Raw genomic sequence first — 24,662 nt, 5'->3', positions numbered from 1 at the left:
TGCTGAAGATTCAGAATCAACAAACATCAGAGCTCAGTTGTGAGCTGGAAAATGTTTTTCTAACTTTAAAAAATAACACAGTTAATACATCGGCACATTTGTGCCACAAAAACTCAAATGATAGTTAAAGCTCAAGTTCCCCTTGTTTATAACAACCCTTCCCAGGGCCCTCCCCAGAGAAAACCACCACCATTATGTTACAGCAGGTAGGCAGACATGAGCAGGGCAGGAGAGGGCCTACAGGGGTGGGAGGGAATGTCAGGCAACCATCAGGTGATGGTCAGGAGGTTATTTATTTATTTATTTATTTGAGACAGAGTTTCACCCTGTTGCCAAGGCTGGAGTGCAGTGGCGTGATCTTGGCTCACCGCAACCTCCGCCTCCTGGGCTCAAGTGATTCTCCTGCCTCAGCTTCCCGAGTAGCTGAGACTACAGGCATATGCCACTTCGCCTGGCTAATTTTTGTATTTTTAGTTGAGAATAGGGGTTTCACCATGTTGGCCAGGGTAGTCTTGAACTCCTGGTCTCAAGTGATCTGCCTGCCTTGGCCTCCCAAAGTGCTGGGATTACAGGCATAAGCCACCTTGCCCAGTCAAGAGATAGTTTAAATTAAAAAAATTTTTTTTCTCTTATTTCTTTCTTTTTCTTTCCCTCTCTGCTTCCCACTTCCTACTTTGGCCTTCAGAAATGCAAATATAATCTTCACCTCCCCTCACCAGACACTCCCTACAGGGCAATGCTCCAAGAGGATCTCTCCTTGACAGTTGACAGTTGATTTGCAGACTGCAACATACCCCATGGAACTCTCACCTCCAGGGGTTGCCTTGGAACTTGTACCCATGTGGAGGGCATGTCAAAAGCATACTGGTGTGGCCACCTTTACAACTTATTTCTGTCCAGGAAGGCGCCAGCTCAACTGTTGGATAGATAAGGCACCAAACTAGCAGTGGGTCCCCCTGCCCATGCACACTTCACCCCCTGCCTTTTTGTTTTGAGACAGAGTCTCGCTCTGTCACCCAGGCTGGAGTGCAGTGGTGCGATCTCAGCTCACTGCAGCCTTCGCCTCCTGGGTCCCGGTTCAAGCAATTCTCCTGCCTTAGCCTCCGCTGGGACTACAGGAACACACCACCATGCCCAGCTAATTTTTGTATTTTTAGTAGAGATGGGGTTTCACCATGTTGGCCAGGCTGGTCTTGAATTCCCGACTTTGTGATCCGCCCACCTTGGCCTCCCAAAGTGTTGGGATTACAGGCGTTAGCCACCGCGCGGGGCCCACCTCCTACCTTATAAAACTTTTCTGCTCCAAAAGTGAAGCAGTACATTTAAAGTCATGGCGCTTTGTGCCTCTTTCCATAAGCCAGCTCCGGAATAAACTGACCTTTTTTGTACCAGATCTCACTTTGTTAACTGGACACCGTGTGTGGCAAGCAACTAACCTGCTTTTTAAGTTATGGCCATGCCTCCTTCCTCTCCCTTCCCCACCTCCAGGAAACCACAGATCAGCTATCTGTCACTACAGATTACTTTGTATTTTCCAGCGTTTCATATACATGAAATCACACAGTATAGAATTCTTTTTTTGTCTAGAGTCTTTCACTCAGCATAATTAGGTTGAAATTCATTCCTGTTGTATGTATCAATAGTTCATTCTTTTAAAATAGATAACTAGTATTTCACCTATTTTTATAACCACAATTAGTTTATCTGTTCACCTGTTCATGGATGTTTGTGTTATTTACAGTTTTTGGCTATTCCACATAAAGCTGCTGTGAACACTCATGTATAAGTCTTTGTAGGGACATATGTATTTTTTTTTCTTTTGGCTAAATGCCTAGGAGTGGAATTGTTATAGAAAAGCGGTCCTGGCCGGGCGCGGTGGCTCAAGCCTGTAATCCCAGCACTTTGGGAGGCCGAGACGGGCGGATCACGAGGTCAGGAGATCGAGACCATCCTGGCTAACACGGTGAAACCCCGTCTCTACTAAAAAATACAAAAAACTAGCCGGGCGAGGTGGCGGGCGCCTGTAGTCCCAGCTACTCGGGAGGCTGAGGCAGGAGAATGGTCTAAACCTGGGAGGCGGAGCTTGCAGTGAGCTGAGATCTGGCCACTGCACCCCAGCCTGGGCGACAGAGCAAGACTCTGTCTCAAAAAAAAAAAAAAAAAAAAAAAAAAAAAAGAAAAGCGGTCCTGATCCAGACCCCAAGAGAGGGTCCTTAGATCTCGAGCAAGAAAGAATTTGAGGCAAGTCCATAGAGTAAAGTGAAAGCAAGTTTATTAAGAAAGTAAAGGAATAAAAGAATGACTATGTTATAGGCAGAGCGGCCCCGAGGGCTGCTGGTTGCCCATTTTTATGATTATTTCTTGATGATATGCTAAACAAGGGGTGGATTATTCATGCCTCCCCTTTTTAGACCATATAGGGTAACTTTCTGACGTTGCCATGGCATTTGTAAACTGTCACGGCGTTGGTGGGAGTGTAGCAGTGAGGATGACCAGAGGTCACTCTTGTTGCCATCTTGATTTGGTGTTTTAGCCGGATTCTTTACTGCAGGCTGTTTTATCAGCAAGGTCTTTATGACCTGTATTTTGCGCCAACCTCCTATCTCATCCTGTGACTTAGAATGCCTAACCTCCTGGGAATGCAGCCCAGTAGGTCTCAGCCTCATTTTACCCAGCTCCTATTCAAGATGGAGTTGGCTGTGGTTCAAATGCCTTGACAGAATGGCTGGATCATATACGGTATTGCCAAACCATTTTCCAAATGGGTTGGGCCATTTTATATTCACACTGGAAGTGGATAAGAGTTTCCATTTCATTATATCCTCATCAACACTTGGTATGGTCGGTCTTTTAAATTTTAACCATTCTAAAGTGTGTATTTCTCTAAAGCTAATGATGTTTTAATTTGCATTTCTCTAATGACTAATAGTGCATATTTTCATGTGTTTATTTATCAACCGTTTATCTTTGTTGTTCTATTCAAATCTTTTGCACATTTAAAAGTTTGGGCTGCTCTTTTTTTCTTATTGTCAAATTTTGAGAGGTTTCATATAGTCCGGATGCAAGTCCTTTAACAGATATATGCTTTGCAAAGACTCTTTCCTAGTCTGTGGATTGTCTTCTCATTCTTCTCATGGAGCAGTTAAGATTTTCTTTTTGTTTTTGTTTTCATTCTCTCTCAGAGTCTTTTGAGGAACACATTTTAAATTTTGATGTAGTTCACTTTACCGACCTGTTCTTATGGATTGTACTTTTGGTGTTGTATCTCACAAATCTTGAGCTAACCCAAGGCCACACATGTTTCTCTCATGTTTTCTTCTAAAAATTTTATAATTTTAGATTTTACATTTAGGTTTACAATCCTTTTTGAGTTGATGTTTTAATACGGTGAACGATATACATCCAAGTTCTTTTATGTATGTATATAAATGTCCAATTGTCCCGGCACCATTTGTTGAAAGACTATCTTTTCTCAGACAGGTGAGGTGACTCACGTCTGTAATACCAGCACTTTGGGAGGCCAATGTGGGAGGATGGTTGAGGGCAGGAGTTCAAGCCCAGTCCAGTCAACACAGTAAGACCCTCATCTCTACAAAAAAACAACAAAACAAAGAAAACAAAACAAAAAAGATTATCCTTTCTCTGCTCCATTGCCTTTGTACCTTTGTCAAAAATCATATGTCCATATATGCATGGGTCTTTTTCTAGAATTATTATTCTGTTCCAGTAATCTATCTATATACCAAAACCACTCAGTATTGATTACTGTAGTTTTATAGTAGTTCTTGAAATCAGTTAGTGTTAGCCCCCCAATTTTGTTCTTTTTCAAAGTTGTCTTGGTCGTTCTAGATCCTTTGCCTTTCCACATGAACTTGAGAATCAGCTTGTCAATTTCTACAAGAAAAGCCAGCTTGAATTTTGATTAGCAATGAATATATAGGTCAATGATGGGGGGAAGTTGACATTCTAACAATCTTGAATCCTCTGACTCATGGACAAGGTGCACGTCTCCATTATTTTAGGTCAGTTTAATTTCTCTCGGCAGTATTTTGTAGTTTTCAGTGTATGGGTGTAGTGAGTTGAATCATAGCCCCTGCCCCCAACATATGCCCATGTCTTAATACCCAGGGTCTGAGAATGTGATTTTATTTGGAAAAAGAACTCTGCAGATACAATTTAATGTCTCAAGATGCAGAGATCACCCGGAATTCTCCAGATGGGCTCTAAATCCAAAGACATGTTTTTGTAAGAGAGATACAGAGGAGAAAGAGAGAGGGAGGAGAAGGTGACGTGAAGATGGAGGCAGAGATTGGAATGATGGGGCTACAAGCCAAGAAATACCAAGGAACATCTGAAGCCAACAGAAGCAGAAAGAGGCAAAGAACAGACTGTTCCTCGGAGCTTTTGCAAGTACTGCAGCCCTACCAGCACCTTGATGTCAGACAGACTTCTGGACTCCAGCACTGTGAGAAAATACACTGCTGTTTTAAGCCACCAAGTTGGTGGTAATTTGTTATGACTGCCCTAGGAAATGAATACAACAGGTCTTTCACATTTTCTGGCAGATTTATCCCTAGTATTTTATCTTCTTGATGCTATGGTAAAGGACATTGTTTTTTCAATTTCAATTTTGGATTATTCCTTGCCACTTTATAGAAACACAGTTGATTTTTTTGTATGTTGACCTTGTATCCCTCTGCTTTGCTAAGCTCACTCATTTGATTTGGTAGCTTTATTTTTCTAGATCCCATCAGCTTTTCTATATAGACAATCATGTTTGGGAATAAAAATGGTTTTACTTTCTTTTTTTTTTTTTTTTTTTTTTGAGACGGAGTCTCGCTCTGTCGCCCAGGCTGGAGTACAGTGGCCGGATCTCAGCTCACTGCAAGCTCCACCTCCCGGGTTTACGCCATTCTCCTGCCTCAGCCTCCTGAGTAGCTGGGACTACAAGGCGCCCGCCACCACGCCTGGCTAGTTTTATTGTATTTTTTTAGTAGAGACGGGGTTTCACCGTGTTAGCCAGGATGGTCTCGATCTCCTGACCTCGTGATCCGCCCGTCTCGGCCTCCCAAAGCGCTGGGATTACAGGCTTGAGCCACCGTGCCCGGCTGGTTTTACTTTCTATTCTCCATGTCTTTTATTTCTTTTCTTGCCTGATTGTGTTAACAGCGGCAAATGTGTACAGGTCTGCAGCAACCTCAATTCTTGCCTCCTCAAAAGAATTTGAGTGAGGGGCATAAAGCAGAATGAGAGACAGAGGCAAGTTTTAGAGCAGGAGAGAATGTTTATTAAAAAGCTTTAGAGCAGGAATGAAAAGAAGTACACTTGGAAGAGGGCCAGGCGGGCGACTTGAGAGATTCAAGTGCACAGTTTGACCTTTGACTTAGGGTTTTATACACTGGCATACTTCCGGGGTCATGCACTACTTCTCCCCTGATTCTTCCCTTGGGGTAGGCTGACTGCATGTGCAGTGGCCTGCTAGCGCTTGGGAGAGGCCACATGTGCAGTGTGTTTACTGGAGTCATATGCATGCTCACTTCAGGTGTTTTTCCTCTACCAGTCTAGCATTCCTAGAGGAAGGTCATATGCCAGTTAAACTCCACCATTTTGCCTCTTAGTGCACATGCTTGAGCCCACTCATCCAACTCTTGAGACCTTATTGGGAAGCTGCTGATCACCAGTTTTAGGTGTTTCTATCTGTTGGGAAACTGCCTTTCCCTGGCACTGCCTGCAACCAATAATTATTTCAGAGAGACAGTTTAATAACTGCCTGGCCATCACCTGATGGTGGCCTGACATTCCTGGTGGGGGTGCCTCCCCTGCCCTGCTCATGTCTGACTGGCTACCCACTGTAACAATTGCACTGGTGAGAACCTCCAGTGCAATGCTGGATAGGAGTGGCAAGAGCATGCATTTTGGAATTGCTCCTGATCCTATTGGATCAGCCTCCAGTCTTTCATCATTACTAGGTACGATGGTGCCTGTAGGTTTTCTGTAGCTGTCCTTTACCAGGTTGAGAAAGTTCGTATTACCAACTTGCCAAGAATTTTTATCAAGAATCTTGTTGGATTTCATCAAATGCTTTTTCTATGTCTTAAGATTATCACATTTTTCTTTTCTCAGTTTGTTAACATGGTAATTTCCTCATGAATGAAGTGATCAGTACTCATCTGAACACGCCAGGGTGTCTCACTCACTGCAGATCCTTGGGAGTTTTTGCTAGTGTGTCTCTCTCCTCTCTGGACTCTGCTCCATCAACTCAAGCTGCCTTGGTCTCCCAGGCCCTCAGCTCCATCTTCTCAAGTCCAGGAATCTTCCAGGCTCTGCCTCTGTTCTCTCTTTGCCACAGTCTGGAAGCTTTCTCAGGGTGGTAGGCTGTGGCGATTGTGCAGTTCACAGTGTTTTTTCTCATCTCTCAGGGATCACTGTCTTTCATTGCCTGAGGTCCAGTGTCTTATATACTATTGTTTTTGTCACTGTGTGTGCTTGCTTGTTTCAGAAGGGAGGTAAGTCCAGTTTCTGTTACTCCATCTTGGCTGGAAGGGGAGGTCATATATAGTTTATATAAGTTTTTTCAAAATGATGAAAAAATATTGCTGTTTTCTAGCTTTGTATCATGGAAAATTTCAAAGGTATTAAAACATAGAGAAAATAGAATAACGAATTCACCACACAGCTTTTACAAGGATAAATCAATGGCCAACTTTGTTTCATCTATAACTCAGTTCACTTCTCTGCCTATGTCCTGATCTTATGAGGACACTTCCCTCTACCAATTTTGAAACAAATTGCCCACACTGCATTATTTTATTTGCCAATAACTCTGTTTGTGTCTTTAAAATTTATGAATTTTAAAAACAAATGATAGGCTGGGTGCGATGGCTCATGCTTGTAATCCCAGCACTTTGGGAGGCCGAGGCGGATGGATCACTTGAGGTCAAGAGTTTGAAACCAGCCTGGCCAACATGGTGAAACACCATCTCAACTAAAAATACAAAAATTAGCTGGGCATGGTGGTGTGCACCTGTAATCCCAGCTACTCAGGAGGCTGAGGCAAGAGAATTGCTTGAACTTGGGAAGCGGAGGTTGCAGTGAGCCAAGTAGTGCCCCAGTAAGGACCAAGATCACGCCACTGTATTCCAGCACAGAGTGAGATTTCATCTCAAAACAAACAGCAAATGATTATCATTCTTTAATATAATAAAATATCTGGCTGTTGTCATTGCTGTTTTACAATAGTTTATTCATATCAGGATCCTAACTAGGTCTACACATTGTATTTGGCAGATAGGTCCTTTTCAGTGTATTGATTCCTTCCTAGTCTCTCCCTTGTAATTTATTTATTGAAGAATGCAGGTTATTTGTCCTGTATAGCTTCTTAGAGAATGATTATTCTGGTTGCATCTCCATGTTGTCTTCAAAGTGATTCTCGGTCCTCTGTTAAACTTATAGTTAGATGTGATTCAGGTTCCAGTTTTGGGTGAATATTTCAGAGGCTGTCGTGTATAGTACCATCAGAAGTTTATAATGTATTATTGTATTTCTTTCGTAGTGTTCTAGTAGCATCCTGTGCACACCCCCGCCATAGTACAGTCATGCACCTCATATTTGTCAGCTCAGGCTGCCACAGCAAAATACCACAGACTGAGTGGCTTAAACAACAGAAATTTTATTCTCACAGTTCTAGAGGATAAAAGTCCCAGAGCACTATCTGGCAGGGTGAATTCCTGGGGAGGGCCGTCTTCTTGTCTTGTAAATGTCCACTTTCTTGTGTCCTCACATGGTGGAGAAAGACCTCTGGTATCTTTCTCTTCTTATAAAGGCACCAGCCCTATCAGATTACGAGCACACCGCCACTATGAGCTCATTTAACCATAATCACTTCTTCACAGGCCCCATCTCCAAATATAGTCACATGGAGTTTGGGACTTCAACACATATATATTTTGTGGAGACACAAATATTCAGTCTAATATATACCTTAAAACTTTCTTAAAAATAAACTTTAAAAAAATAATATTTGCAGGTTAAGAAAAGTTGCAAAGATTGTACAGAGAATCGCTATATACTCCTGACCCAGTTTCCCATGGTACCTGTATCACAACTAAGAAACCAACATTGGCACATCGTTATTAACTACACGTGATGCTTTGTTTGGATTTCATTAATTTTTCCTCAATGTCTTTTTTCTGTTCCAGGATCCAATTCAAGATGCCACATTACATTTATTCATTCTGTCTCCTTAGCGTTCTCTGGTCTATGACAGTTTCTCAGACTTCCCTTGTCTTTGATCACCTTGGTAGTTTTGAGAAGAACTTCCCAGACTTTTTGCAGAATGTCCTTCAATTTGGGGTTGCCTGATGTTTTTCTCATAGTTAGTCTGGGATTAGGGACTAACTATGGAGAGGGAGGCTGCAGAAGTAAAGTGGCATTCTCATCACAATATATCATGGATACATGCTATCAACATGCTTCCAACATTACTGAGGAAGTTAACCTTGATCACATGGCTGAGGTAGGGTTTGTCAGGTTTTTTTCACTGTAAACTTATTCTCTGCCCCCACAACCTCACTTCAATACTCTACTTTTTGGAAGCAAGTTACTAAGTGCATCCCCCATTTTGGTGGCGGGGAGAGGGAATTAGCTACATAAATTAATCTGGAATTATTCTGTACAGGCAATTTATCTAATCTCCCCCACTTATTTCAAGTTGAAACATTTATTTATATCTATATGGACCCATCGATATTTACGTTACACTTTTTGTATGGCTCATGCACCACACAAAAACAAGTAGTGAGCCAGACTGGCCTGCAGACCATTGTTTTCTGATCCCTAGTCTAGAAGACTCCTCAGGAAGGACTCATTTGAACAATATTCAAATAAGTTATTATACTGTATGAGTCCATTCTCACACTGCTATAAAGAACTACCTGAGACTAGGTAATTTATGAAAAAAAGAGGTTTAATTGACTCATAGTTCTGCAGGCTCTATAGGAAGCATGCTTGGGAGGCCTCAGGAAACTTACAGTCATGGCCAAAGGCAAAGGGGAAGAGAGCATGTCTTTACGTGTCAGAGCAGGAGAGAGAGAGAGCCAAGGGGGAGGTGCTACACAGTTCCAAACAACCAAATCTCGTGAGAACTCACTATAATGAACATAGCAAGTGGAACATCCGCCCCCATGATTCAGTCACCTCCCATCAGGCCCCTCCTCCAACACATAGGGATTACAATTTGACATGAGATTTGTGTGCAGACACAGAGCCAAACTATATCATCTATGTTCATGTAAGTTTGTGGTCTTTACATATACAAAGGTTGCATTGGCTGATTAGAAAATCTCTTTTCCATTTCTGTAAAGAAAGGCTATTGGGGCCGAGGCGGGTGGATCATGAGGTCAGGAGATCGAGACCATCCTGGCTAACACGGTGAAACCTTGTCTCTATTAAAAATACAAAAAAAAAAAAAAAAAAAATTAGCCAGGCCTGGTGGCGGGCACCTGTAGTCCCAGCTACTCGGGAGGCTGAGGCAAGAGAATGGCATGAACCCAGGAGGTGGAGTTTGCAGTGAGGTGCCATTGCACTCCAGCCTGGGTGACAGAGCAAGGCTCTGTCTCAAAAAAAAAAAAAAAAAAAAAAAAGAATGTTGGAATTTTTACAGAAACTTTATTTATTCTGTAGATTACTTTGGATAATATTTACATCTTAACAAGATATTTGTATCAGTCCGTTCTCCCATTGCTATAAATAAATAAATACCTGAGACTCGATAATTTATAATAAAAGAAGTTTAAGTGGCTCCCAGTTCCACAGGTTGTACAGAAATCATGTCAGCATTTGCTTCTGAGGAGGCCTTGGGGAGCTTTTACTTATGGCAGAAGACAAAGCTGGAGCAGGAGGAAGAGAGAGAAGAGGGAGGTACTATACACTTTTAAACAACCAGATCTTGTGAGAACTCACTCACTATAGAGTACTGAGGCTGGGATGGTGCTAAACCATTCATGAGAACTCTGCCCCTCATGATCCAATCACCTCCCACTACGCCCCACTTCCAACATTGGGGATTACAATTCCAGATGAGATTTGGGTGAGGACAACATCCAAACTATATCATTTCACCCCTGGCCCCTCCAAATCTCATGTCCTACTCACATTGGAAAATACAATCATGCCCTACCAACAGTCCCCGAGAGTCTAAACTTATTCCAGCATTAACTCAAAAGTCAAAGTCCAAAATCTCATCTGAGACAAGGCTAGTCCCTTCCACCTATAAGCCTGTAAAATAAAGACCAAATGAGTTTCTTCCAAGATACAATGGGGGTACAGGCATTGGGTAAATACTCATGTTCCAAAAGGGAGAAATTGGCCAAAAGAAATTGGGTAAATACTCATGTTCCAAAAGGGAGAAATTGGCCAGGTATTTTGACTCCATGTCTCAAATCCAGGGCAGACTGGTATAAGGGTGGGCTCCCAATGCCTTGGGAAGCTCCGCCTCTGTGCCTTTGTGGGGGTCAGCCCCCATGGCTACTCTCACAGGCTGGTGTTGAGTGCTTGCAGCTTTTCCAGGCGTATGGTGCAAGCTATCAGTGGCTCTACCATTCTGGGTTTGGGGGATAGTGGCCCTCTTCCTACAGCTCCACTAGGCAGTGCCCCAGTAAGGATTCTGTGTGGGGGCCCCAACTCCACATTTCTCCTCTGCACTTCCCTAGTAGAGGTTCTCCATGAGTGCTATGCCCCTGCAGCAGGCTTCTGCCTGACCATCCAGGCTTTTCCATACATCCTCTGAAATCTAGGTGGAGACTCCCAAGACTCAACTCTTGCACTCTGTGAACCCACATGCTTAACATCAAGTAGAAGCCACCATGGCTTATGGTTTTCACCCCCTGAAGCAGCAGCCAGAGCTGGACCTGGGCTCCTTTGAGCCATGGTTGGAGGTGGAGTGGCTGGGATGCAGGGAGCAGTGTCCTGAGGCTGTGCAGGACAGTGGGACCCTGGGACTGGCCCACAAAACCATTTAGTCCTCCTAGCCTGGGATGGGTGGGGCTGCCACAAAGTTCTCTGAAGTACCTTCAAGGGCTCTTCCCCATTATCTCTGTTATTAGCATTTGGCTCCTTTTTATGCAAATTTCTGTAGCCTGCTTGAATTCCTCCCCTGAAAATGAGCCTTTCTTTTCTACCACATGGCCAGGCCGCAAATTTTGCTTTGCTTCCCTTTTAAATACGAGTTCCAGTTTCAGGTCATTTCCTTGCTCACACATATGAACACAGGTTCTTGGAAGCACCCAGGTAACATCTTGAATGCTTTGCTGCTTAGAAATTTCTTCCAAGGCTGGGCATTGTGGCTCATGTCTGTAATCCCAGCACTTTGGGAGGCCAAGGCAGGTGGATCACTTGAGGTCAATTCGAGACCAGCCTGGCTAACATGGTGAAACCCTGTCTCTACTAAAAATACAAAAATTAGCTGGGTATGGTGGTGCATGCCTGTAATCCCAGCTACTTGGGAGGCTGAGGCATAAGAATTGCTTGAACCTGGGAGGCGGAGGCTGCAGTGAGCCGAGATCTACTCCAGCCTGGGTGACAGACTGAGACTCTGTCTCAAAAAAAACAAACAAACAAAAAAGAAATTTCTTCCACCAGATAACCGAAATCATCACTCTCAAGTTTAAAGTTCCACAGATCCCTAGAGCAGGAGCACAGTACAGCCAAGTTCTTTGCTAAAGCACAGGAAAAGTGACCTTTACTCCAGTTCCCAATAACTTTCTTATTCCTGTATGAGACCTCCTCTGCCTGGAATTCATTTTCCATATCACTATCAGCATTGTGGTTGCAACAATTTCACAAGTCTCTAGGATGTTACAAATTTTCCCTCATCTTCCTGTCTTCTTCTGGGCCTTCCACATTCCTCCAACCTCTGCCTGTTACCCAATTCCTAAGCTGCTTCCATGTTTTCAGGTACCTTTATACCAATGCCACGCTTTTCTTTTCTTTTTTTTTTTTGAGACGGAGTCTCGCTCTGTCACCCAGGCTGGAGTGCAGTGGCCGGATCTCAGCTCACTGCAAGCTCCGCCTCCTGGGTTCACGCCATTCTCCTGCCTCAGCCTCCCTAGTAGCTGGGACTACAGGCGCCCGCCACGTCGTCCGGCTAGTTTTTTGTATTTTTTTTTTTTTTTTTGAGACGGAGTCTCGCTCTGTCGCCCAGGCTGGAGTGCAGTGGCGCGATCTCGGCTCACTGCAAGCTCCGCCTCTGGGGTTCACGCCATTCTCCTGCCTCAGCCTCCCGAGTAGCTGGGACTACAGGCGCCCACAACCGCGCCCGGCTAATTTTTTGTATTTTTAGTAGAGACGGGGTTTCACCGTGGTCTCGATCTCCTGACCTTGTGATCCGCCCGCCTCGGCCTCCCAAAGTGCTGGGATTACAGGCGTGAGCCACCGCGCCCGGCCTTTTGTATTTTTTAGTAGAGACGGGGTTTCACCGTGTTAGCCAGGATGGTCTCGATCTCCTGACCTCGTGATCTGCCCGTCTTGGCCTCCCAAAGTGCTGGGATTACAGGCTTGAGCCACCGCGCCTGGCCAATGCCACACTTTTCAATACTAATTTTCTGTATCAGCCTGTTCTTGCATTGCTATAACGAAATACATGAGACTGGGTAATTTATGAGAAAAGAGGTTTAATTGGTTTACAGTTCCACAGGCTATATAGAAAGCATGGCAACATCTGCTTCTGGAGAGGCCTCAGGGAGCTTTTATTCATGGTGGAAGGCAAAGCTACAGCAGGTATCTTCACATGGCCAGAGCACGAGGGAGAGAGAGAGGGAGGCAGTGCTTATAAACAACCAGATCTTGTGAGAACTCACTCACTATATGGTACCAAGAGGGGATGGTGCTAAACCATTGATGAGAACTCTGCCCACCATGATCCAATCACCTCCCATCAGGCTCTACCTCCAACACTAGGGATTACATCTCAACATGAGATTTGGGCAGGGAGAACATTCAAACTATATTAACACTTGAGCATCTGAACTCATTGTCCTCTGGCATAGTGTTGCTTTTGAAAAGTCTGATGTCAATCTGGTATCATTTCCCTTATAAATGACTTGGTCTTTTTCTCTCTGATTGTCCAAAGGTTTTTTGTTTGTTTGTTTTTCTTCTTCTTCCCTTTAAAATTCAACAATTTTACCAGAACATTTCTCATTGTTGGCCAGCTGGGTTGATTTTCCCATGTAAATGGAGTAACTTTTCAGTATATAGTTTTAAGTCTTCTTTTATTGAACAACGCTTTTGTTGCATTATAGCTTTTTAACACTTACTTTTTTCCATTACTTTGTTTTTCTTGTTTAGATACTCCTATTATACTTATGTATAATAGTAGTAATTTGCTTTGCTCTAAACTCTGTATCTAATATGTTTTTTAAAAAGTAATGTTTGCATGATATATCTTTTTCTATCCTTTAACTTTTAACAACTTGTGACATTAGTGAGTTTCTTATAGACAGCATATTATTAATCATGGTTTTTAAATCAACTCTGTCAATTATTTAATTGGTATATTGAGACCGTTTGAATTTAAATTATTTACTGATATGTCAGAGCTTAAATCAGCCTTTTTATTATTTGTGTTCTGCTTGCTTTCTGTGCTTCTCCTCTGTTTCTTTTCTTACTTTCCTGTGGGTTACTTGAATTTTTTTTTTTTTTTTTTTTTTTTTTTAGACAGAGTTTCACTCTTGTTGCCCAGGCTGAAGTGCAATGGCCCTGTCTCAGCTCACTGCAACCTCCGCCTCCTTGGTTCTAGAAATTCTCCTACCTCAGCCTTCCAGGTAGCTGGGATTACAGGTGCCCGCCCCCATGCCCAGCTAATTTTTGTATTTTTAGTAGAGATGGGGTTTCACCATGTTGGTCAGGCTGGTCTCGAACTCCTGACCTCAGGCAATCTGCCTGCCTCGGCCTTCCAAAGTGCTGAGATTCCAGGCACGAGCCACAGCGCCGGGCCTATTTGAACATTTTCTAAAAATCACTTTTGTACAGTTTCTTTAGTGATTACTCTAGGTAGTACATATATCCAAATGTAACTTAGCACAGTCTAACATCTATTGATGCTTTATTACTTTAATTGAAGTAGAGAAATTTTACTTCCATAATGTCCTCATACCCTCCCTAGTTCTTAAATATAATTGCCTTAGGTATTTATTCCATATACATTAAACACAACATCAAAGGGTATAATTTTTACTTCAACCATTAAATGTAATTTAATAGAATCATGAGGCTACTCCATTATATTTACTCATTCCAATGTTCTTTTTCCTTTCTGAAGTTCCAAGCCATCTTCTATTATTATTTGCTTTTGTTTATAGAACTCCCTTTACCCATTTTCTGATCAGGTAGTCCCTTATGAACATTTATGCAAAAATTCTCCACAAAGTTCTACAAATTCAGCAGCATTTTAAAAGGATTGTATACCATGACCAAATATAATTTATTCCAGGAATGCAAAGATGGTACCACATATGAAAATCAATCAATGTAATACACCACATTACAGAAAGAAGAAAAAAACCCACACGATCATCTCAATTGATGCAGAAAAAGCATTTGACAAAATTCAACACTCTTTCATGATAAAAACACGAAACAAACTAGGAACAGAAAGAAACTATCTCAACAAAATAAAGGCCATATATCAAAAACCTACGGCAAACATCATAAACATCATGGTGAAAGACTGAAAGCTCTTCCTGTAAGATCAGGAACAAGACAGGAATGCCTGCTTTTGCCACTTCTATTCAAAATAGTACTAGAAGTTTTAGCTGCAGTAACTATGCAAAATAAATAAATAAAAGGCATCCAAATTGGAAAGGAAGAAGTAAAATTATCTGTTTGTAAATGCAATAATCTTATAAAGAAAATCCTAAAGATTTCACCAAAAACCTACTAAAACTAGTAAGTTCAGCAAAATAGCAGGCTACAAAATAAACACATAAAAATCAGTTGCATTTGTATACACTAACAATGAACAATCTAAAAGAAATTACAAAAACAATTCCATTTAAAGCAACATCAAAAAGAGTAAAATACAATTAACCAAAGAAGTGAAAAACTCCTACAATAAAAACTAAAAACACATTGCTGAAATAAATTAAAAAAGAACATAAATAGAAACATATCCCGTGTTCACGGATTGGAAGAATATTGTTTAGTGTTGCTTTTTTTTGGTTTTGTTTTGTTTTTTTGAGACCGAGTTTCATTCTTGTTGCCCAAGCTGGAGTGCAGTGGCACGATCTCGGCTCATGACAACCTCAGCCTCCCAGGTTCAAGCAATTCACCTGCCTCAGCCTACTGAGTAGATGAGATTACAGGCAGGCATGTGCCACCATGCGTGGCTAATTTCATTTTTTTTTTTTTTTTTTTGAGACAAAGTCTCGCTCTGTTGCCCAGGCTGGAGTGCAGTGGCATGATCTCAGCTCACTGCAAGCTCCGCCTCTTGGGTTCACGCCATTCTCCTGCCTCAGCCTCCCAAGTAGCTGGGACTATAGGCTCCTGCCACCAGGCCCAGCTAATTTTTAAATTTTTAGTAGAGATGGGGTTTCACTGTGTTAGCCAGGATAGTCTCGATCTCCTGACATGATCTGCTTGCCTCGGCCTCCCAAAGTGCCGGGATTACAGGCGTGAGCCACTGCACCCGGCCTAATTTGGTAATTTTAGGAGAGATGGAGCTTTGCCATGTTGGTCAGGCTGGTCTCAAACTCCTGACCTCAGGTGATCCACCTGCCTTGGCCTCTCAAAGTGCTGGGATTACAGGTGTGAGCCACAGTGCCTGGACTGAAGATTACTGTTAAAATGTCAAAACTACCCAATGTGATCTACAGATTCAGTGAAATCTCTATCAAAAACCCAATGATTTTTTTTTTTGTAGAAATAAAAAAGTTCACTCTAAAATTCATGTGGAATCTCAAGGGACCTTTAATAATAGCCAAAACAACATTGAAAAGGAACAAAGCTGGATAACTCACACTTCCTGATTTCAAAACTTACTACAAAGCTATACTAATCCAAACAGTATGGCACTGGCAAAAAGACAGACATATAAACCAATGAGATGAAATAGAGAGCCCAGAAATAGCTCTTGCATATATGGTCTAATTACTTTCTTTTTCTTTTTTTCTTTTTTTTTTTTTTTGAGATGGAGTCTCGCTCTGTTGCCCAGGCTGGAGTACAGTGGCCCGATCTTGGCTCACTGCAACCTCTGCCTCCCAGGTTCAAGTAATTCTCGTGCCTCAGTCTCCCAAGTAGCTGGGAATACAGGTGCATGCCACCACACCCAGCTAATTTTTGTATTTTTAGTAGAGATGGGATTTGGCTATGTTGGCCAGGCTGGTCTTGAACTCCTGGCCTCAAGTGATCCACCTGCCTCAGCCTCCCAAAGTGCTGGGATCACACGGGCATGAGCCACTGTGCCCAGTCACCATTTTTTTTTTTTTTTTGAGAGACGGTCTCCTTATGTTGTCCAGGTTGGTTTTGAACTCCTGGGCTCTAGCAATCTTCCTGCCTCAGCTTCCCTAGTAGCTGGGATTACATGCCCATACCACCACATCTAGTTTCAAATAGCTTTTGATAAGGGTGCCAAGACCTTACAGTCCTTTTCAACAACAAGTAGTGCTGGGAAAACTGGATATCCACATGCAGAATAATGTGATTGGACCCTTATCTAATGTCATGTAAAAAATATGAACTCAAAATGGATGAAAGACCTAAATGTAAAACCTAAAGCAATAAAACTATTAGGGAAAAAAAACAGCAAAAATTTCACAACATTGGATTTGGCAGTGATTTCTTGGAAATGGCAACAAAACAGAAATAGAAAATTAGACTTCATGAAAATTAAAAAATTTTGTGCCTCAAAAGACACAGTCAATAGAGTAAAAAAGCAACCCATAGCATGGGAGAAAATATTTGCAAATCATATCTTTAATAAGGACTTAATATCCAGAATATATAGAGAACTAAAACTCAACAACAAAATACAAACCAACTGAAAAATGAGCAAAGGACTTGAATAGACATTTCTCCAAAGAAGATACATGAAAAGGCAATAGGCACATGAAAAGGCAATAGGCACATGAAAAGATGCTCAATATCACTAGTTATTAAAGGAATGCAAATCAAAACTACAGTGAGATACCACTTCATATCCATGAAGAAGGCTATTATCAAAAATACCCAGAAAATAAGGATGTGGAGAAACTGAAACCCTAGGGCACTGTTGGTGGGAATATACAATGGTACAATCACTGTGGAAGACAGTGTGGTGGTTCCTCAAAAATTTAAACACAGGATTACCATATGATCCAGCAATTCCACTTACGGCTGTGTACCCAAAGGAATTAAAAGTAGAGTCTTGAAGAGATACTTGTATACCTATGTTCACAGCAGCATAATTCACAATAGCTCAAACATAAGCAACCCAAGTGTCTACTGACAGATGAATGGATAAGCAAAATGTGGTATATACATACAATGGAATGTTATTCCACTTTAAAGGGGAAGGAAACTTTGCATTATACGACAACATGGATGCACCTTGAAGATATTTTGCTAAGTGAAATAAACCAGTCACAAAAGACAAATACTGTGTTATTCCACTATTTAGAGTAGTTAAAATGAGAGACACAAAAAGAATGGTGTCACCAGGGGCTGGCATGTTGGAGGATGGGGGAGTTCTTAATAGGTATAACATTTCAGTTTTACAAAATGATGAGTTAAATAGATGAATAGTGGTAATGGCTGTACAACATTTATGAATGTATTTAATAACACTGGACTATATATTTAAACATGAGTAAAATGATAAATTTCATTATATATATTTTACTACAGTAAAAAAATTGAAAAATACATGAACAAGCACTAGAGAAAAGAAACACAAATGGCTCAAAACATGTAACAAGGTAACACATTTGAGGTACTATCTCATACCAACTGAATCTGGCAAAAATCAAAAAGTCAGTCAATACTAAGTGTTGACAAGGATGCAGAGCAGTGCAGTGGGAACTCTCATTTACTGCTATTGGGAATATGAACTGGTACAATCATTTTGAGAAATAATTTGTCATTACCTAGGAAATTGAAATTGTATATACCCTAAAGTTCACAAATTTTACTCTTAGCTACATAGCCTACAGAAACTCTTGCACATGTATACCCAGAGACATGTGAAAATACAAACAACCCAAATGTCCATCACAAGTTTTAAAAGAGGTAATTTGTGGAATATCCACACAATGGAATGCCATATAGCAGTGAATACAAATAAGCTACAGCTTACACATTAATATGGAGAAATGTGAATAGCATGTTGAACAGAAAAGGCAAGTCACAGGAGAATACACACAGCATTATTCAATTTATGTAAAGTTTATAAACAGGCAAAATCAAGAAATAAGATATACAAGAAATAAGATATAAAGAAATACACACAAGTTATAGTGGAAGAATTAAGGAACAGCAGGGAATTTTGTCTTCTGTATTAGTTTACTATGGGCTCCATAACAAAGTACCACAGACTAGGTGGCTTAAACAACAGAAATGTATTGTCTCATGGCTCTGGAGGCCAGAAGTCTGAGATCAATGTGTCACCAGGGTTGGTTCTTTCTGAGGCCTCACTCCTTGGCTTGTAGATGACAATTTTCTCTCTGTGTCTCCACATAGTCTTCCCTTTGTCCATGTTTGTGTCTCAGTCTCCTCTCTTTTTTTTTTTTACTTTTTTTTTCGAGATAGGGTTGCCCTCTGTCACCCAGGCTGCAGTACAGTTGCGCAATCTCTGCTTACTGCAACCTCCACCTCCCAGGCTCAAGTGATCTTCCCACTTTAGCCTCCCAAGGAGCTAGGACCACAGGCATGAGCCACCATGTCCGGAAATTTTTTTTTTTTTTTTTTTTTTTTGGTAGAGACAGAGTTTCACCATGTTGCCCAGGCTGGTTTTGAACTCCTGGCCTCCAGTTATCTGCATGCTTTGGTTTCCCAACGTAGTGGGATTACAGGCATGAGCCACTGGGTCTGGACTCAGTCTCCTCGTCTTATAAGAACATCAGTCAGATTAGAATTGGGGCCACCTCAATGACTTCATTTCACTTTAATTACGTCTTTAAAGACCCTACCTCCAAAGACAATCACATTCTGAGTTACTGGGGTTAGGACTTCTACACATGAATTTTATGGGGGACACATTCAGTCTATAACACCTCCCCATCTCTTTGGGCTGTGTGGTAGTCAGGTAGATAAATTTAATTACATTTAACAAAAAGTTAATTAGCATATATTTTGTTCCAAGGAAAAAGAGCTGAGTTTTGAAGGACATGTTGAGTATTAATCATCCAGCATTGTATATAAAGAATGAAAGTGTGGACTGAAGGAGGTATCTAGATGGTAGGTAATGCCAAACTAATTAGGGTGACAACAGAGATACAGAAAATGTCATGGACAAGCGCTGCTGTAGGTATGGATGTGCACCATACTTGTGTCTTAGTCTGCCTGTGCTGCTATAACAGAATATCTTAGACTGGGTAGCTTATAAACAACAGAAATTCATTTCTCACAGTTCTAGAGGGTGTGAAGGCCAAGATCCAAGATGCCAGCATTTAATGAAGTTTGCTAGCTGCTTCCAAAATGGTGCCTTGAATGCGGCATCCTCCAGAGGGGAGGAATGCTGTGTCCTTACATGACAGAAAATGGAAGGACGAAAAAAGACCACACTTTCTCCGTCAAGCCCTTTTATAATAGCATTAATCAATATATGAGGCTACAGGCCCCATGAACTAAACACTTCCCGAAAGGCCACACCTCCTTAACACTACAAATTTTGGGGTACATATTCAGATTGTAACATTCCACCTCTGACCTCCCAAATTTGTGTCTTTCTTGTATGTAAAATACATTCATTCCATCCCATTGCCTAAAGTCTTAATTTGTTCCAGTAACAATTCAAAGCTAAAGTACAGGGTCCCATCTAAATCAGATATGGATGAGACTCAAAGTAAGAGTCATTCTGAGGCAAATTGCTCTCCCGCTGTGAGCCTGTGAAATCAAACAAGTTATATACTTCTAAAATACAATGGTGGAACAGTCACAGGACAGACATTCGCATTCCAAAAGGGAGCAATAGAAAAGAAGGGAGTAAGAGGTCCCACGTAAGTCCAAAACCTAACAAGACAAACATTAAATCTTTTTTTTTTTAATTTCAATTTTTTTTGAGACAGTGTCTTGCTCTGTCACCCAGGCCGGAGAGCAGACCGTGTACGATCATAGCTTGCTGCAACCATGAACTTCTGGGCTCAAACAATCTTCCTGCCTTAGCCTCTCCCGTAGCTAGGACTACATGTCTGTGCCATTCTGCTGAGCTAATTTTTTTTTATTTTTGTAGCGATGGGGTCTCACTACATTGCCCAGGCTGGTTTCAAACTTCTGCCTCAAGCAATCCTCCCTCCTGGGCTTCCCAGTGGGTTGGGATTACAGGCACAAGCCACTGTGCCCAGCCCAACATTAAATCTTGAAGCATGAGAATAATCTTTGACTCCATATCCCACCTTCCAGGTACACTGGGGTGGAAGTTAGGTCCCCATGGCCTCAGGCAGGCCCACCCACATGGCTTTGCTGGGTATAGCCCATGCTGCAGCTCCCATGCACTGAAATAACCTGCCCGCAGCTTTCCCAGACTGGCACTCTATGCTGGTGCTTCTACACTTCTGGGGTTTCTGGGGCAGCCCCACTCTTATGACTCCACTAGGCACTGCCCTAGTGGGGGCTCTCCGCAGAGACTTGGTCTTTGCAGCAGTTCTTTGCCTGGGCCCACTGAGGCATTCCTGGAAATCTAGGTGAAGGAAGCCATGCCTCCACAGCTCTTGCACTCTGCACACCTGCGGAATTAAGCACCACGTGGATGTACCAAGGCTCACTGCTTGCACCCTCCAAAGCAGTGGTCCTACCTGGACCTGGGCCTGCTTGAATCAGAGGTGGGGTGGCCAAGGAGCACTGTGCCAGAGTGCAGGGTGCAGAGATCCAAGGTGGCCCTCAGCAATGAGCACACAGGTCCCATGGGCACCCTGGGCCCCTCCTCAAAATCCATCTGTCCCCAAGACCCTAGCACTCTGGGCTTTTGATGGGCATGGTTGCCCCCTCCCCTTGTCCCGAGATGTCCATAATACCTTTGGGGTCATTCTCCCATTGTCTTGACAAATGGCACATGGCTTTCTTGTATCCATACTAATCTCATCAAATGGTGGCCTGGCCACACCCTGTGTGCTATCTTCTAAACACACTTTTTTTTTTCGAGACAAAGTCTCGTTCTGTTGTCCAGGCTGGAGTGCAGTGATGCGATCTTGGCTCACTGCAGACGCCACCTCCTGGGTTCAAGTGATTCTCCTGCCTCAGCTTCCCGAGTAGCTAGGATTACAGGTGCTTGCCACAATGTCTGGCTAATTTTTTTTTTTTTTATAGTTTTAGTAGAGATGGGGTTTCACCATGTTGGCCAGGTTGGTCTCGAACTCCTGATCTCAAGTGATTTACCCACCTCGGCCTTCCAAAGTGCTGAAATTACAGGCATGAGCTACCATGCCCGGCCTAAAACTCCTTTTTTTTTCTTTTTTTTTTTGAGACGGAGTCTCACTCTGTCACTCAGGCTGGAGTGCAGTGGTGCCAACCCAGCTCACTGCAACCTCTGCCTCCCGGGTTCAAGTGATTCTCCTACCTCAGGCTCCCAAATAGCTGGGATTACAGGCGCCTGCCACCACGCCCAGCTAACTTGTATTTTTAGTAGAGACGGTGTTTCACCATGTTGGCCAGTCTGGTCTAGAACTCCTGACCTCAAGTGATCCACTTGCTTCAACCTCCCAAAATGCTGGGATTACAGGCATGAGCCATCACACATACTTTTTTATTCTTTATGTGGCTGGGCTGAGAATTGTCTAAATCTTTTTCTTTACATGGCTGGACTAAGAATTGTCCAAATCTTGGTGTTCTGCTTCCCTTTGAATTATAAATTCTGTCTTTAAATAATTTCTCTTCTCCCATTTTAACATTTTAACATAAGCAGTTAAGAGAAACCACACAGCATCCTGCACACTTCCCTGCTTAGAAATTTCTTCTGCCAAATATTCTAGTTCATTGCTCCTAAGTTCTGCCCCTTACAAGGTCCTAGAACACAGACATGGACATAATTCAGTCACGTTCTTTGCCACTTTGTAACAAGTTTCCTTTTCCCCAGTTTCCAGTGATATTCTTCATTTCTGTCTATGACCTAATCAGAATGGTCTTTACAGTCCATATTTTTATCAGCATTCGGTTCAAAACCACTTACGCAGTTTCTCAGGAGAATGAGTGAGAATTTCCCCACAGCTCTCCTCTTCTTCTGAGCCCTCACCAGAATCACCCTTAATGCTCCACTCATGGCAATACAAGCTTTTTCCTGCTTTCATTTCACAACCCTTCTAGCCTCAACCCATTACCCAGTTCCAAAGCCGCTTCCACATTTTTAGGTATTTGTTTTAGCAACACCCCACTCCCCTGGTACCAATCGTGGTCTTAGTCCACAGGCTGGGCAACTTAAACAGACATTTATTCTCACAGTTCTGGAGGCTGGATAGGCCAAGATCAGGGCACTGCCATCTGGTGAGGGCTGCTCTCTGCTTCCAACATGGTGCCTTACATGCTGCGCCATCTGAAGGGGAGCATGCTGTGTCCTCACATGACAAAGTGGAAGAGCAAAAAAAGAATTCCCTCCATCAGGTCTTTTACTAAGAATATTAGCTCATTCATGAGGGTGGAGCGCTCATGACCTACACACCTCCTAAAAGGCTGCACCTTCCTACTCTGTTGCATTGGGAATTAAGTTTCCAACACATGAATTTTGAGGGATAGGCAACATGACTCCTAGAGGGATGAATGACTGAATACATAATTCCTGTGTGTCCCCAGAACTAGCAGAGGGCCAAGCAGAAGAGGCACAGACATGTTGCTGAAAGAATATGTGTCGTATTTGTTGCTTACAGTTGTGCTGGAACTCTGCTGTGGGCACACAGGAGAGTCTGAGAAAATAATTGACCACCTAATCTAAACCTACCAAAATTAATTCAGGAAATGTCACCTATTAGTCCTGGAAATACTGAGTTTGATATTAGGTTGAACCACATGAAATGGCCAGTACTTGATCATTTTTTACCAAAAATTGGCCACTCCCTGTGGTTCAGCCTAAATCAAAAGTCTCAGTAGTTTGTTTTCTTTTCTTTTTTTTTTTTTGGAGACAGAGTCTCGCTTTGTTGCCCAGGCTGGGGTGCAGTGGCGTGATCTCGGCTCACTGCAACCTCCGCCTCCCAGGTTCAAGCGATTCTCCTGCCTCAGCCTCCCAAGTAGCTGGGACTACAGGCGCCCACCACCACGCCTGGCTAAATTGGTATTTTTAGTACAGACAGGGTTTCACCCTATTAGCCAGGCTGGTCTCAAACTCCTGACCTTGTGATCTGCCTGGCTCGGCTCCCAAAGTGCTAAGATTATAGCCACCATGCCTGGTCTGTTTTAATTTTTAAGACGAGAAAAAAAAAATGATAAAGCAACTCATTAAATCAAAACCAGAGGCTAATGTCAGACTGCTTTCTAAAGATCAGGTAAGTAGGAACCCATCTTCAAAATATAATTTTTCTCTAAAATAGGCAATCTCAAGAGTAAAATATCTTTTCATTTTAATGAAGAAAGCCGAGAGGCAAGGGCTTAGCAGGCTTCTCTTACTGTATAAGTTTCAGTGGATGTATGAAACTTTTATTTTCATTGCAAAAGGTTTTATGACATTTAAGTCTTATTGGGACATTATTTTTAGTGACAAGCTTTGAACAAAGGCTTGTCAAGCTCCAACACTGAATGGTTCCATTGTGATTACTTATAAATCAGTTTTATTGTCAGTGTTGAGGTAATCAGAGATTAGCTCATGCCTAAAAGCATAACTAAAAAAATAATGCATCACTGAGAAACAGGATTTTGTTGAATTTTTCTCCTGCTACTTTATCTATAAACAATTTGCAGCCATCTAGCATTGAGAAAAGCTCTCTTAGGTAACATGCTAATCTTGTGCCATTCATAAAAAGCATCAAAGAGAATGTTGTTCTTGATTTACCTGCACTGAAAATATACTAATGCTTGTTAATTTGGAACAATAATAAAGATCCTATGAGTAAGCTGTCATTTTTAAATGGACCTCCCAATTACATGGGAGCTGTTAGATGTCAAGAACTTGTGGCTTGCACTCAATCTACATTATATTGTCCCTGGATATTTTTTCAGACATCTGGAGACTGGCCTGAAATAGCACCCAATCATATCAGCAAGCATTCTCCATTTAAGAGAAAATAGAGAAACTTTATCTCTATTGAATTATGATATATGGTGGTTTTCATGGAATCCAGAGTGATGACGCTGGGAAGCTGGTTGAAGATATGACTAAGTAACTCAGCACAGATTTTCTGAGTTACATAAATAAATGAAGCGAGCTCTACTACCAGCAGCAATTTGTCTCAAAGGGCATTATTAAGCTCTCTGAAGTAAGAAAAGGCAATAGTGGCAAGAAATCATGTACTTCCTCTAAGTGTGATATACTAGAGAGCATCATATGATAGTAATAGAGC

The 24,662-nt window shown here is 42.1% G+C and overlaps 1 protein-coding gene across 30 annotated transcripts in view; it reads right to left on the bottom strand.

The window, feature by feature from the left end:
* The window catches only part of PTPDC1 (protein tyrosine phosphatase domain containing 1), a 136,574-nt gene that overhangs the window by 26,884 nt on the left and 85,028 nt on the right, over window positions 1-24,662 (bottom strand). For 3 of the 30 annotated variants that reach the window (XM_074017914.1, XM_074017909.1, XM_074017923.1), the window contains one exon: window positions 3,149-3,589. The exons of 22 other annotated variants lie outside the window; for them this stretch is intronic. In XM_074017914.1, the coding sequence (XP_073874015.1) occupies window positions 3,584-3,589 (6 nt within the window). In that variant the 3' untranslated portion in view covers window positions 3,149-3,583. Of the gene's footprint in view, window positions 1-3,148; window positions 3,590-5,264; window positions 6,537-7,649; window positions 8,413-24,662 lie in introns of those variants that run through there. 5 more of the 30 variants (XM_074017913.1, XM_074017908.1, XM_074017911.1 and 2 more) reach the window with 2 other exon arrangements.

The sequence above is a fragment of the Macaca fascicularis genome, chromosome 15 (assembly GCF_037993035.2).
Source record: "Macaca fascicularis isolate 582-1 chromosome 15, T2T-MFA8v1.1".
Lineage (NCBI taxonomy): Eukaryota > Metazoa > Chordata > Mammalia > Primates > Cercopithecidae > Macaca > Macaca fascicularis.
This window is presented reverse-complemented; position numbering and strand designations above follow the sequence as displayed.